Source organism: Bolinopsis microptera, chromosome 7 (assembly GCF_026151205.1).
Source record: "Bolinopsis microptera isolate Bmic1 chromosome 7, MBARI_Bmic_1.0, whole genome shotgun sequence".
Classification (NCBI taxonomy): Eukaryota; Metazoa; Ctenophora; class Tentaculata; order Lobata; family Bolinopsidae; genus Bolinopsis; species Bolinopsis microptera.
Genome location: NC_087078.1, coordinates 7,022,675 through 7,038,590, shown reverse-complemented (window position 1 = coordinate 7,038,590; position 15,916 = coordinate 7,022,675). Strand labels below are relative to the sequence as shown.

Sequence of the window (15,916 nt, the reverse complement as noted above, 5' to 3'; positions counted from 1 at the left end):
TATAAAACTTATGAAGCAAAATGTACCCTAAAATGCTTACTTTTCGAGTTATTTGGAGAAAAAACAGAAAAAATTTGCACAAAATTGGTTTAATCAGCCATTTTTGCCTCCCGTTCTATGTTAATTTCCATAAATGTCCATAAATGACTGGACTATATACGACCTCGATTTGTTTTGATATACCAGCTGCCCTGTGGACTTGGAGTATGGTATACTGGTGAGTGGTGAGGCGCATATATTTACCATGCAGCCAGGACCCTAAGTAAACAGTGATAGAGAAAAATATCTCGTACAGTGATAGAGAACAATATGTCGTACAGTGATAGAGAACAATCAACAATATCTCGTACAGGGATTGCCGCGAACAGGACCCTAAGTAAACAGTGATAGAGGAAAATATCTCGTACAGTGATAGAGAACAATATCTCGTACAGTGATAGAGAACAATATCTCATACAGTGATAGAGAACAATATCTCGTACAGTGATAGAGAACAATATCTCGTACAGTGATAGAGAACAATATCTCGTACAGTGATAGAGAACAATATCTCGTACGGTGATAGAGAACAATATCTCGTACAGTGATAGAGAACAATATCTCGCACGGTGATAGAGAACAATATCTCGTACAGTGATAAAGAACAATATCTCGTACAGTGATAGAGAACAATATCTCGCACGGTGATAGAGAACAATATCTCGTACAGTGATAGAGAACAATATCTCGTACACTTGTTAACTTCTGGATCCTATTACTGCTATGTTAGGGAACTAGGACTACTAGATTCAACAGGATTGTTGATGATGCCTGGTTATTGGGCATGTGGTTTTGACTGATCCCATAGGGCCTGTCGTGATATCATGGATCGCTTAGGTTCCACCAGGATCTGGAAAATAGTCCACCCCGGGTTTGACCAGGTGACATTTAAATCCACATTCCACCGCTGTAGTATCGGTTGTACTCTATCATACGTTCAATAATCACTTTTCTAATGCAGTGACCTGTTACTCTGGCCGGCACCTCTGCTGCATCTGCACGAGATCAAATGAGAAACTGAGAGGGTGCACGTGAACCCTATCAGGGTGCATAGTCAGCACATGACCCATGAAGCAAATTCTCTCTCTCTCTGTTTTGGTCAACGGTTTCTGGCCTCCTAGTGAAGAGGGAGGCTTTCTCGCCGTGCCCACAGAGTGTGACTCCTGCTAGCCACACTCCAGGACTCCCTAAGTATATACAAAAACATAGAATAATAGATATCAACGCAACAGACCTCTTGAGTCTCGAAGCTGTTACTACCTTGCTCAGAGCAAACCAACTTCAGATGTTCTTCTTTGGCGGGCAGGCGAGGGACTTCCGAGCATGGTCCACACCTGAATATTTGTCACTATCTGAGATAGTCCTGTGTGGGTCTAGTGTATGATTGTTTATGAACCTTGGTGTATGTCCTAGATGCTTATCCAAATGGATCGTCTCTGTCAAACCTTGTTGACTGTTCCACGAATTTGATAATGTGGTCGAGTTTACTATTGATGAGTTCCTCAATTGTTAGGATAGGTTTACCAAATATCCTCATTCTAGTTGTCATCAGCTGGATGCATTCACATAGGAAGTGTTGTGATGTTTTTGCTTCTAATGCAGTGACCTGTTACTCTGGCCGGCACCTCTGCTGCATCTGCATGAGATCAAATGAGAAACTGAGAGGGTGCACGTGAACGCTATCAGGGTGCATAGTCAGCACATGACCCATGAAGCAAATTATCATTTCCTGTTTAAATTCCTTCCCCATTTATCGTTTTAGTTGACAATTCCATTTTTAATCAATCTTCAGTCAAAACTTTAAACCAGAGGGAAGCGATCCATAATTGGCATCCGTACGGCAAATATAAAATGGTGTGAAGCATTTATACTTTTATACACACGTTTATCAAGTTATTCTGTTACACACAATTTTAAGCTTCTTTGTTAACAATAGGCTCGCGATGCTAAGGAGAATATTTCAACTAATGTTAAGGTTCGCTGAGACTTATTGACGGGGCATGTTTTACATTTTCTTATTGTCCTGCTGGTTTGTTGACCAGCCTCATAGAGCTAGCTCCGTGAGGCTGGTCACCATACCAACAATTTATTGCATATTTTTTACACGATAACCTAACCAACTAATGACCATATTTATTATCATGACATACATGTTATTTATAATGAATCTGGTTACTACATTAAAACCCCAATTTAACGTGGAATTTTGACGTATCACAATTCAAATTTGAGTGAGCCGCCCTATCAGGCTGTCAATAGCTGTCTAGGAGCTAGTCGGCTCATAACTTTAAAACCCGCCGGATATGACCGGTGCCGGGGTTTCTCATAATGATCATAGTTCCATACCTTAGTACTTTTGTAGCTATTCCCACGATAGAAATCCTATCTTGATTCACGGTCGTGATGAATTGATTTCCAGTAGAAATTTCATTCGAAGTCGAATCACTTCGGGCTTATCGGGATAGCACTAGCTTTGAGCTATTGTAAACCAATTGCTCCTCTTCTCAATAACTATCGGACGATTTACGTACTAAAGTTCGACAACTAAAGATCGTGGTTTTCGAATGTCACTAATACTACTATATCCACCAGCGGGCTATATTTGCGCCAGCAGGCCCTCGCAGCCCGCGAGTTAGAAGACCTGATATATCCCGGCCCGCTGTTACAGCCCGCTGATATAGCGGGAGCCCCCTATACCGTCCGGCGATATATATATACATATCACCGGAGACTCGCGGGCGGAACAAAATATTGCACGCGCACGCGCATGCAATATTTCATATGTCCCCGAGGGCGCTAGCCCGAGGAGGACATATTTTCGTATAGCACGGAGGGCCCATCGGGCCCGAGTGCTATACGATTTTTCCGCCCGCGGGTCGGATTTGATAATGTGGTCGAGTTTACTATTGATGAGTTCCTCAATTGTTAGGATGGGTTTACCAAATATCCTCATTCTAGTTGTCATCAGCTGGATGCATTCACATAGGAAGTGTTGTGATGTTTTTGCTTCTAATGCAGTGACCTGTTACTCTGGCCGGCACCTCTGCTGCATCTGCATGAGATCAAATGAGAAACTGAGAGGGTGCACGTGAACGCTATCAGGGTGCATACTGCATAGTCAGCACATGACCCATGAAGCAAATTATCATTTCCTGTTTAAATTCCTTCCCCATTTATCGTTTTAGTTGACAATTCCATTTTTAATCAATCTTCAGTCAAAACTTTAAACCAGAGGGAAGCGATCCATAATTGGCATCCGTACGGCAAATATAAAATGGTGTGAAGCGTTTATACTTTTATACACACGTTTATCAAGTTATTCTGTTACACACAATTTTAAGCTTCTTTGTTAACAATAGGCTCGCGATGCTAAGAAGAATATTTCAACTAATGTTAAGGTTCGCTGAGACTTATTGACGGGGCATGTTTTACATTTTCTTATTGTCCTGCTGGTTTGTTGACCAGCCTCATAGAGCTAGCTCCGTGAGGCTGGTCACCATGATACCAACAATTTATTGCATATTTTTTACACGATAACCTAACCAGCTAATGACCATATTTATTATCATGACATACATGTTATTTATAATGAATCTGGTTACTACATTAAAACCCCAATTTAACGTGGAATTTTGACGTATCACAGTTCAAATTTGAGTGAGCCGCCCTATCAGGCTGTCAATAGCTGTCTAGGAGCTAGTCGGCTCATAAATTTAAAACCCGCCGGATATGACCGGTGCCGGGGTTTCTCATAATGATCATAGTTCCATACCTTTGTACTTTTGTAGCTATTCCCACGATAGAAATCCTATCTTGATTTACGCGGTCGTGATGAATTGATTTCCAGTAGATTTCATTCGAAGTCAAATCACTTCGGGCTTATCGGGATAGCACTAGCTTTGAGCTATTGTAAACCAATTGCTCCTCTTCTCAATAACTATCGGACGATTTACGTACTAAAGTTCGACAACTAAAGTTCTATATTTGCGCCAGCAGGCCCTCGCAGCCCGCGAGTTAGAAGACCTGATATATCCCGGCCCGCTGTTACAGCCCGCTGATATAGTGGGAGCCCGCTATACCGTCCGGCGATATATATATACATATCACCGGAGACTCGCGGGCGGAACAAAATATTGCACGTGCACGCGCGTGCAATATTTCATATGTCCCCGAGGGCGCTAGCCCGAGGAGGACATGTTTTCGTGCTATACGATTTTCGTGCTATAAGATTTTTCCGCCCGCGGGTCGAGGTGATGTGGATTATATCCACCGGCGTGGAATTTAGTTCTCTGATGTTATAATTCATTCAGAATGTCCCGGAGTACTTTGGTTTTATACCGATAGTATCATTTTGTCACTACACATCTACAGGTATAACGGACACGAAAGTGATGTCAGCTTTTAACCATTACAAGGAAACATGTGCTACGAACAAAGATGTGTGTACGAAGACCACGCTGATTGTCTCTCCTTCAAAGTATTATGAAATTACATGGAAAAGGAAGGTTATATGATACGTTTTTGACCTTAACCTTTAAACGAGATCACAAGTAACCAACCCCTTACTAAAAGACAAGTAACCTACCCCTTTCTAAAAGACAAGTAACTTACCCCTTACTAAAAGTTCACAAAAATAACCAGTGACTCAACTTTCAAAATTGAAATTTTATGAAGAAGCATTGAAAATGTTTCAAGACCCATGTCCCTCCGAAAGTATTTCACAGCTATTTCCAACCACCAGGGAAGGACAGTGTCGAACACTTTAAGCGGATCAGGTAGTGACGTAATCGGAGAGCTGTTCCCGGATAAACAATTCCAAGCTTGTTTCGAGTATACTAGAGGTGGGGCGATGGAGGTGATGCAGTTCGATAGTGGGCAGGTGAGTCCTTCCTATTTTTAATTATTTAATCGATTAATTTTTAATTGTTAACTATTTTGATCAGTAGCTCTCCGAGAAATGAAAAAGGTTAATTCGGATGATTTTTCTGCTGAACAAATTTTCTTGCACTGTCCCTTTTCTTTTTCTGGAGGGGGCCGTTTCTTTAAAAAGCAAGACAGAACTCACAAAGTCAGAATGATAGTTTCAAAACAATGATTACCAAAAGACATTATTTGGATTCAGACGAGCGAACATAATCACAAAATTATCTTTAAAAATGTTTCGTATTAATTTAAAAAACAAGTTTTCCAAATTAATACGAAAAGATTTTAGCAATATCTAAGTTGCCGTTAAAGTAAAATTAGGAATAGGACTAAAAGTAACACGTTTGGGTCGTACACTATATGGTAACACGACATCTGACAGCGACATCTGTCCGACAGCACTATCGTCTTGTGTTTAAGGTGATATCTCAAATTTGGCACATAGAAACACACACACTAAAATTAATGGAAATAATTACCGGACTTTATTATTCACGGACTTTAATGCTACAGACATTATTTTCACGGACTTAATTATTCACGCTAAGGTCTGCAGCGTGAAAGTAATGACCGTGATAATTATGACCGATAAGGTATGCGCTCGTCAGCTATAAAACAAACCCAAAAGCAACGCTTAAAAACCACCTCAGGTATTACTAGGCTATTCAAAAACGAAAATATAGCTTATATATGAGCTATATCCATGTGTGTATTATCTTAAACAATAATCTCAGAATGTGTGCTTTCTGTGTGTTTTCACTTTTCTGTGTGTTTTCTGTGTTTGAGTGTGTAATTTCCGAGCGGCTTAATCAAGAAAACGGTAAGAGATGCGGGGCTGGTTTTTTCGGTATAGTGCCGACAAAACAATGAGGAAGTAAAGGTTTTTTAAATCGGTCGGTCGTAAGTGGTTTAATTGATGATTTTGTACCACAAATGTTACATAAAATGGCTTGAGGAGCTTAATCAAGAAAACGGTAAGAGTTACGCGGGGCTCGCTCTCTCTCCCATTACTGCATATGTGTTGTTTGTTGTTTGTTTGTTTGTAGAACCAGTCCCCAATCTCGTATCGGAAAATGACTAAACTCAGTTCTGAGTGTGAATACGAGTGGTACCTGCAAGTGTGTTCATCAAGCATTTAGAGTTCTGTAAAACTGCAGTTACAATTGTGCTAGAGTATTTTCAGTTTATGCGATCGATATCAGGTCTAAATCCCTACATGCTTCCAAATTTTGTAATCTCCAACTTTCTGCACAATGTACTGGAATGTTTTGAAAAATAAATAAAACAAAATAAAGTGATATATAAATAAAATCAACGATTTGATGTTAGGAAGGTAAAATTAATTCCCTGGTTTCTTAAGTCAGCTTTATAGTCGGAAAATAAAAGTATGTAGCGTCGATACCAAACCGATTATTGGGCGATGATAGTTGGTTCCTGGGATACAGAGTCCTCCTGATTCCTCAGTCTTTGAGTGTGGTTTGAGATTGGGTTGATGCTAGATCCGCATTGGAATCGTGCAGAGAGCTTAATTACGGTGTCGTAATTGGGTAATCATCGAGTACCCAATCAATTTTGCTAACGAGATAAACAAATTGCTTGATAACTTCGTCATTTTAAATTCGTTTCGCACCATCTTTTCAGATTATATTCCGGATTAAATGACCTATTGCAATATGTTACATGAACGGAGTCTCTAACATGTTCACAAACACCAGTATGAGCAATTCGGTGTTGATTGGGTGTGGCCTCGATTTAAATTGTCATCGTATATCTATACTATAATTTAAACTTGACGAAATTTCCCCGGCAACGGGGACATAAAAGAAAAAACACCGAAAATCGACCTCAAAATTACCCTCTGATGAAATCAAACCCAGCTCGCAAATGGAGTTGAAACCTCGCCATTTTTAGCAGGGTTGTAGAAAAAGGATAGGAATAGGCTATAGCATTCTTAGAATTTTGATTTAGGCTTTAGATTTTTTATAATTAACGTCGGAAGTGAGGTAAAATAACCGTTAGAATAATGTCGTTATTTTAGCAAAGGTTTACTGCGCTGTTGCGTAGCAACGTTAAAATGCACGTGCGCGAGCAAGAACATCTTAACTACGCGCGTTGTTTTGCTGTATGCTACGTCATAATTTCAAAACTAGCTCACATTTACGCTCACGCTATGACTTATATTCATAACTTTGGTTGTGATTGGTATTTTTTGATGCGGTAAAAAGTATCGTTTTGGGAATCCGAATACTAACAACGCTGTCGCCATTGTTAGATAAATTCCATTATGTCTACTGTATAACAGAGCTGTATGATGAAGAGAAATTAAAACATAACTGATTTTTAAAATTTCCTCGAACAAAGCTTTCGACTAGCGGGTTTCTAGTACTATATATTATATAATTGTTTTCATGCTTTTATGAACTTCGTTATTACCTTATCGGACCTTATTCGGACGGACATTAAATGAACGGACATTATTATGAACGGAAATTAATATGAACGCTAGAAGGCATTCAAAACCATCAAAAATCCGAATTTTTTTCATTTCTTTGACGTTTTTTTATACCAGCTAATGATCTTTAAATCCATTTTTTATATAATAGCATATAATATAAGCGTCTCAATACTCAATACTCAATATATTACATTGCAGCAGCCGACCGCAATACAGAATAGTTTTAAGTTCAACGTACAATTTTTATTTTTACATTTTATTGTTACTAAAACCTAATATTTATTGTTATTAAAACAATTATAGCATAAAGCATATAATATAAACATCTCAATACTCAATACTCAATATATTACATTGCAGCAGCCGACCGCAATACAGAACAGTTTTAAGTTCAACGTACAATTTTTATTTTTACATTTTATTGTTACATTTTATTGTTACGAAAACCTACTATTTATTGTTACTAAAACAATAGCATATAATATAAGCAACTTAATACTCAAGATTCAATATATTACATTACAGCAGCCGACCGCAGTATAGAACCTTTTTAAGTTCAAAAATTTATTATCAAATTTACTTACTTAGTTTTATCATTTGTTGCTTCTATATACTAGCGGGTTCAAACTTCAAAGGACAATAGACGGCGCGGAACTTATTGACATTTTGATCTTAGAAAAATATTTTAATACTCTTCTATTATGTTGTCATTTCAATAAAGTTTTACTATTAAGGGGTCGTTCACATATTATAACGTAATCAATATTTTGGCAATTTTTACCCCCCCCCCCCCTCCGTAATCAACCGTAATCAAGACCAGCCCCCCCCCCCCCTATATTACGTAATCAAGATTTGACCCCCCCCCCCCCCCCGTGATCAAGACCCAACCCCCCTTCTATATTACGTCGCGTAATCAAGATTAGTAATCGCAAAACACTTACTAAACGAAAATTGGTTTAAAAAACGAAAATTTTGATTACCTAATTTGACCAAAACCCATAATCATGGGTCGAGTGAACCGCTGCCAGTGTCTCTCTTTTCCAAACAAAAGAAAATGATATTAATTTGAGGAACCGTCCGCAAATGCAAATTGATACCGAGAATGAAATCGGTCGCTCGCTTTTCCCATTCAATAAGCTTTATTACAATACGTAAGCCGTGAATGAATGGGAAAAGCGAGCGACCGATTTCATTCTCGGTATCAATTTGCATTTGCGGACGGTTCCTCAAATTAATATCATTTTCTTTTGTTTGGAAAAGAGAGACACTGGCAGCGGTTCACTCTACCCATGATTATGGGTTTTGGTCAAATATCATCTCTTTTTGACTATAATGTCAGGATAATTTACACAGTCGAAACTTAATAAGGAGGTAATTTCAACGATTTCGAAATTTTACCTTTGAAAACGTTTCCTTGTGTTTAGGTAGGCATATCTGTCAATAACAGACTGAATATAGCACTTTTTACTCATTCAAGTTGGCATTAAATTCATGTATAATGCCATTTTAATATCGTGGGAAAGCAGAATATATTCGAAATCACGAATGAGCAAAATTCTCACCTTTCGCACGTGCAAACTTTGAGCGGACGTTGCGTGCGCATAAAATATTGAATCACCATAAATTTTTGCATAGTGTTATTTAATATATAGTTTGATAAGCATAAAAAGTTTCAGAAGATTTCAAAAAGAACTTGGATCACAACGGGGCTCCAAAGTTGGTAAAAATCGTGAAAATAACAATTTTTAGTGATTTTAGCTATTTTAAATGAATTTGGGCGTGTCCCCACGTGTGCAACTTTTCGATTTTCAACTTTAAAACTAGCCTATAACACAATTTAGACCTTTAGGAAGCAAAATTGAGCTCCACAACCCAAGGGATGGCCCAACACCAGAGAATACTAATTCACAACTTTTGTGTTTTTATAAAATTATTCTTCAAAAAAGCACAAACTTCAATAGCGAATATCTTTATGAAGGAGCAAGGTAGGAAAACTTTCCGGTAGATTTTCAGAATGCTTGAACAATTATCTGAGATGAAAATGTCCTCAGATTTTGAATAAAATTACTCCTTAATGCTTTAAAATCGATTTGAAAAGTTGTTATTTTGTCAAAAATCAAGTTTTAAAAACACTTAAATTGATGACGTCATCAAGTGATGATGATGACGATAAATTATTTTTCGATATAATGTAAACTAAAGTATAAACAATTATCTTTAAAACCTGTGGTTCGAAATGACTGTATCTTTTATACTTTTGAATCTACGGACACTTAAATGTAGGCTACAATTTACTGCAAAAGCGTCTATACATATATACTTATATATATACATATATAGCTTCACGACAATCTGTTGTAAAACAGGGGTTCCAGAAAACCCACTTCCCGATACTCCTGCAACATGAAATTTTTTTTACAGTCGATTTGGACAAGGTCTAGACGCTCTGCAAAGTTTCAGATCTCTAACTCGATTTTAACATGGTTTTTAAGGCACCTGAATATGGCGATTTTGGGTTTTTTACCTAATTTCGTATAACATGCTGGCGCGTATTTTGCGCAAATTTCTTAAAAACCTCCACATAACTATTTTTTATTCCTGTCATCTTTAACATCGAATTAGAATGTTTTGAACTTAAATATACCTGCTGAACTACTTTCGATGAGTCTTAATGCCTGGAAAACAATAAAGGGGATATAATAGTATAGGGGGTACATAGTGTTGTGAATATAAGGGCAACGGTTATGCTTGCCAGCATTGTGATTAACGAAAATTGTCCAATTCTTTTCTGCGAATATCAGTGTACTAAATTGTGTGAGTCCTATATAATAATGTTTCTTCCTGGTACTCCTAGTGAAAATTACCTGCGTGAACCGAGCATCCCACTTGGTTATTAAAAATAGAGTATTCACATACCTTATCAGACCTTATTTGGACGAACATTAAATGATCGGACATAATTATGAACGGACATTAATATGAACGCTAGAAGGCATTCAAAACCATCAAAAATCCGAACTTTTTTCATTTTTTGACGTTTTTCATTTCAGCAAATGATTTTTAAATCCATTTTTTATACAGTAAGTAAGAAAAGCAGTCGTTAAGCAGTAAAAATGTTAAAATATGTATACATGATCAGTGTGAGTATTATACCCAACAATGACCGGCGAACTGATAGCTACTTCAGAAGCAATGAAACTACGATCTTTTAAATAAAATGAGTCATAGTACTTTCAGCCGGAGCCATCATAAGTGACATAAATCTAAAAGATAGTATGGTTAGTTTCTAAATATAAACTCAAACTCTTAAAAGGAAAATGCTGTGAAAAATGAAACATCAATAAATGGACCAAGTATTTTAAAAAAATAATTTATAGAAAGCCCCTCGGACAAAATAAAAATTAATTATGAGGTAAAGGAATCTTGAAAGGGTTTGTACTATTCATTCCTGAGGGGCGAAGGGACTTTAAGGCATGTATATATCGGTGCTCCTTTACATCTAAACTACTAGGACTTGAATTTTCTAGGATACACACTGAAACACTATTGTTAAAATTTTCCTTCTGAGACAATCCATGCTCTATATGGAGGTGGAGTCCTACACAGTTTGAGTCATCATCCGTGTCAACCTTTTGCCCACTGATGATCTTGTAGAATGCTCTTCTGTGTTCGCCAAACCTTACCCGTAGCATTCTGGTGGATTTGCCTACGTATGGTTTCTCACACAGTTTACATCTGATCAAATATATGATGTTGTAAGTGATGCATGTACCTGGTGCTGGTTTTACCCGTTTCCCATTGATGCTGATTTGTGTAGCACTATCAATAGACTCACACGTTGCACAGTTCTTCTTTCTACACGGTTTTGTTTGACCATGCTTATTCCCCGGAGCTATGTCTTTCACCTTAACCAACCGACTTTTGAGGTTGCTTCCTGTTTTCTTGACAAACTGGAAGAACGTTTTGCCATTCTTCTTTTCTTCAAGGGTGTTACTCTGTTGTTTTGAGTCACTCAGGTTACAAAAACTTCTGGTCTTCTTTAAGTTCTCCTCATACTTAATCACTGTGGTGACGATATCAGAGTCACTTCCGTAGGTTGATGATCAGTGTCTATTATCACATATCATCTTCATCAAATGGGTTTTCGTGCATGAAATAGTCCATTCTTGAAGTATCAGTGATTTCTAGCTTTATGGAAACCTTTTTTATCAAACTACCCCGGTCCTGCATTTCAGTGTTAACTTTTACAAGCCATTCGGCGTGAAGTGGTTTTATCTTAAACAACTTAAGGTTAACCTTAATCGCTTGGAGTTTTTCTAGCACTGTTTCATTACCTCCCCTGAGTAATATGAACTATAACAACGTCGGACAATGTCCTTGGCAACACGATTTACCGTAATATCTAGAGGCTGGAAAAAGTTTGTCATGTTGGCGGGGACTAACTCATGAACTATGTTGTTGAGTGCCATAATTCCGTTGACTTTTTCCGCCAAGTGACCCTTCAAAACCTCATATACTAGTAGAGTTTTCTGTGCCTCTGGCAGACCAAGGTCCAAGGAGAACCTTTCCTTCGTTAACGTAAGGCACAATAAAGTTCTCATAGTTGTCATATTCTGGACAAAAAGTTCAAAGTGGAAAAATGTTTGAAAAAAATTCAACGAACTTTAACTTGGACGGACCTTAAATGAACGGACTTTATTTGAACGGACATTAAGATGAACGTAAGGGGCAAGGGCCTCCAGCGTTCAATTAATGTCCGTCCGCGTCTAAATAAGGTCCGATAAGGTATAATATGTTATATCCACTAAAAGTCTCGGACACTGAGAGCTGATAATTTGCCGATATATCCCGCAAGGGAAGCGAAGGTATTACTATTATCAGCATAGACCTCAGACTGGCTGGCGGCAAGTTGTAAAACAAATAACACTGGCGTTCTATATATTAGACACTATATTGTATCATGCGCACGTATCGGATTATAGTTATACCCCTTCCAATCGGAACCGGAAAATATTATAACGTATATTCACATTAGAGTGGCACTTATACATTGCTTTGGGTGTTTTCCTTGATGTTTATCTCAAGTGCACATCAGCTTCTATTCCGAGTGAGGATGCAGGTAAGTACAAAGCTTCTGATTTTACGCCAAATTAGAGTCTCCCGCATTAATTAAAGACCTGTGCAATGTGCATGTGACCGCATTATTGCAGCCACATTATGATCTGTTTTGTTGTAATTTTGTTGTTTTCTGTTTCAGTGTGTATTTTATTCAAATATACTTTATCTTCGGTTTGAATGTATATTTTTAGATGGGCATGTGGTAAAAAACTGACTTTCAAGGATGGTCCTTTTTTGTGACAACAGGCATTCTAGTCTTACAAGAAATTTAAAGAGACCGTACGACACCACAAATGGCACGAAATCTCCGTAATCTTTTACATATTTTTAAATATCTCAAACATTAAAACCACCAATAGTACCCCTGTCCTACTATACAATGTCACACATTCGCCCTAAAACATTTCAGAAAATTGGTTACATAAAAGGGCCAATGTTAACCTTTAGGGGCCATTATCTCGAAAATTTTTTTAAACATTCACCCTTTTAAAAAAACCACGACAAAAATCGATATTTTATATATACAGGGTGAGTTGAAAATAGTGTGTGGAATGTAAAACTAAAATTCGATAATTATTTTTATGAAGGAGCAAATTTTGAAAGGTGAATTTCTATTAGTTCGGCTAATTATATTGAAATGCTGAAGAAGAAGTTTGTACTTTAAGTTTGTACACTAAAAAGGAAGAAAGCCTTAAAAATTGTTGGTTTATGCAAGCAGCAAGATTGGGCGCCACCCCATTGTAGCAAAGAAAGTATGGAATGGCTGAGTACTCGATTTCAGGATAGCATCATTTCTCGGAATGCTGACTTTCTGTGGCTACCATAGCACCATACTCGCCTGATCTCAACCCTTGTGATTTCTACCTCTGGGGGTACCTTAAGAGTAAGGTTTACACTAACCCCACTCCCAAAACAACAGAGGAGCTAAAAGAAAACATCAGAAGGGAAGCGAGAAAGATCAAACTTAATACAGTCAAGTCGGCTATAGACAATTGTCTTACACGTGTTATCAACATGTCCTAGCTAATAAAGGACGATGGGTTGAGCAAATTATTAATTATTAAGTATTTTTATTGTATTATTATAATATTTATATATTTTCATTACCCAAATATGCAAAAATTAGGTAGAAATTTCATTTGTCAAAAAAATTAAAGCTATTTACATTCCACACACTATTTTCATTTTCAACTCACCCTGTATATACTTCACGACAATCTGTTGTAAAACAGGGGTTCCAGAAAACCCACTTCCCGATACTCCCAATTTTAACATGGTTTTTAACGCACCTGAATATGGCGATTTTGGGTTTTTTACCGAATTTCGTATAACTTAATAACAGTACTGGCGCGTATTTTATGCAAATTTCTTAAAGATCTCCACATAACTATTTCTTATTCCTGTCATCTTTGACATTGAATTGTAATGTTTTGAACTTAAAATATTCTTGCTGAACTACATTCGGTGAGTCTTATAATGCATGAAAAACAGTAAAGGGGTATATAGTATAGGAGGTAAATAGTATAGTGAGTATAATGGCGGCGGTCATGCTTGCCAGCACTGTGATTATCATAAGATAGCAAGTTGAAGTTGATAATGCATCGACAGACTTGACTTTTAATAATATTGATATTTGATTTTGTTTAAAGAAAAGAGGTGAATCTTGGCAAATGAATAACATTTCAAGCTGGATCACTTCTGGTTACGCAGTACGCACATGTAAGCTTATATTTATTTAAATATTAATATACACATAATATGTTGGAACATTATATTGTTATATTTATATTATTGAATAATTTGCCCCAGTGATCCTGTCCATCTTATAGTTAAACCTTCTACGAGGGTAATTCTATAGATTTACACATCTTGAATAGACAGCTTAATCTCACTCTCAGTGAAAGACAATATACTAGTCTATAGAAAGTTATTCAAGTTATACGTGTACAAGTTAGATTATTAACAAATAGACAGCGCTTGATGATACACAAGGATTACAAAAAAGAGATGTCTTGTGATCATTATCATTGTTATTTCCCGCTGCTAGCTGCACGTAGAGCACAATTTCGAGTAGATCAATTTTCATTATGGCAATGTTATTGTTTAAAATAAATTTTCCGGTTTAGGATTAACCATTACTGTCAGTTTATTTACTCGGTTAAAAATAAATTAACTCTTAAAGACTCACTCCGATTAGGAAATTATTGCAAAAGAAGAATAGGGAAGAAATCAAGATGACACTTTTCTTTTCTCTCACTCTTCTTGTATTGATCTCGGCCAGCGGTAAGTCAATTTCAAACGTAGAGAATAGAGTTTTTAGCATGTTCGAAAACACGAATATGTAAGTGTAATATAACTATAAGCAATGCACTGTTGATTAGGTGTGCAGACCTCTGAAAATTAAATTTTTTCAAAAGTCAGTACACTCACGTTGGGTTTTATAACATAGCCAATAAGCCATGTTTCATATTTGAGATCGATATCGCCGCAGGGGAGCATTATTTAACCCTATGTCAAGTATAGGAATTAAACAGGAATTAAACATAATTTTGTTAATGAGAGCCCTAACAGTAATAATACTTATTATGTATATGCTGCACTTGCGGCACTTGCAGCACTACTATGCAGTACTTGCGGCACTATCATGTGCAATATTTGGCACTTGCCGAATTAAATTGAGAAATTTGCGGCATCTATTTGGCACCATGCCCTAAAAGTAAATTACTGTTAAACTTATGCAATAATAAGAGCCCAACTTCTATAGCTTATAGTAGTGTGGAAATTTCAGGGGTGTAGGAAGCAGGGGGGCATGGGGCCATCGCCCCCACCCCCCGGCCCCCCCCCCCCCCCCCCCCCCCCCGGCCCCCCCCCCCCCCCCCATAAAATCAGGTCAAGGGGCCAAAAAGGGCCAACTTTTTAATTTAGGTTTCTAAAAAGTTTTGGGAAAAAAACGTTTTCGGTTTTTTTACCGAAAATTTTCTAAGTCAAAATTTTTCAAAGTTTTTCTGGAAACTATGTACTTTTGTTCATGTTTCATGCTACCCATTATGATGCCGAAAATATTTGTTCGGTTTTCTGAAGTCCGTACCTACAGTACATTCGGAAGGCTGTGGATGTGATTGGTTTCATATTAATACTTATAGCTTTATAGAAAACGTGATATTTGGCCCGCAGATTTGAAGGAAAATAGGCGAATTTGGTTTTGATCTTATTGATTCTTCAAAAAAAAGATATGCAATTTGTCGAGGAGAACTGAAAAAATCGCGATTTGACGCGAAGCCAGGATCTGAAAAAAATCGTGATTTGTTGCGGCAAACGTGAAAAATCGAGATTCCTCACATGCTGCAATTTCCTTTTGTCCTTGCCCCGAAAATGTTTTGA

General features: G+C 37.4%; 1 protein-coding gene across 1 annotated transcript in view; it reads left to right on the top strand.

Moving 5' to 3' along the window:
• LOC134818588 (uncharacterized) overlaps positions 1 to 15,916 on the top strand; it is a 61,912-nt gene that overhangs the window by 39,360 nt on the left and 6,636 nt on the right. The window contains exon 2 of the mRNA XM_063828215.1: positions 14,733 to 14,818. Coding sequence (XP_063684285.1) covers positions 14,770 to 14,818 — 49 coding nt within the window. The 5' untranslated portion in view covers positions 14,733 to 14,769. The remainder of the gene's footprint in view (positions 1 to 14,732; positions 14,819 to 15,916) is intronic.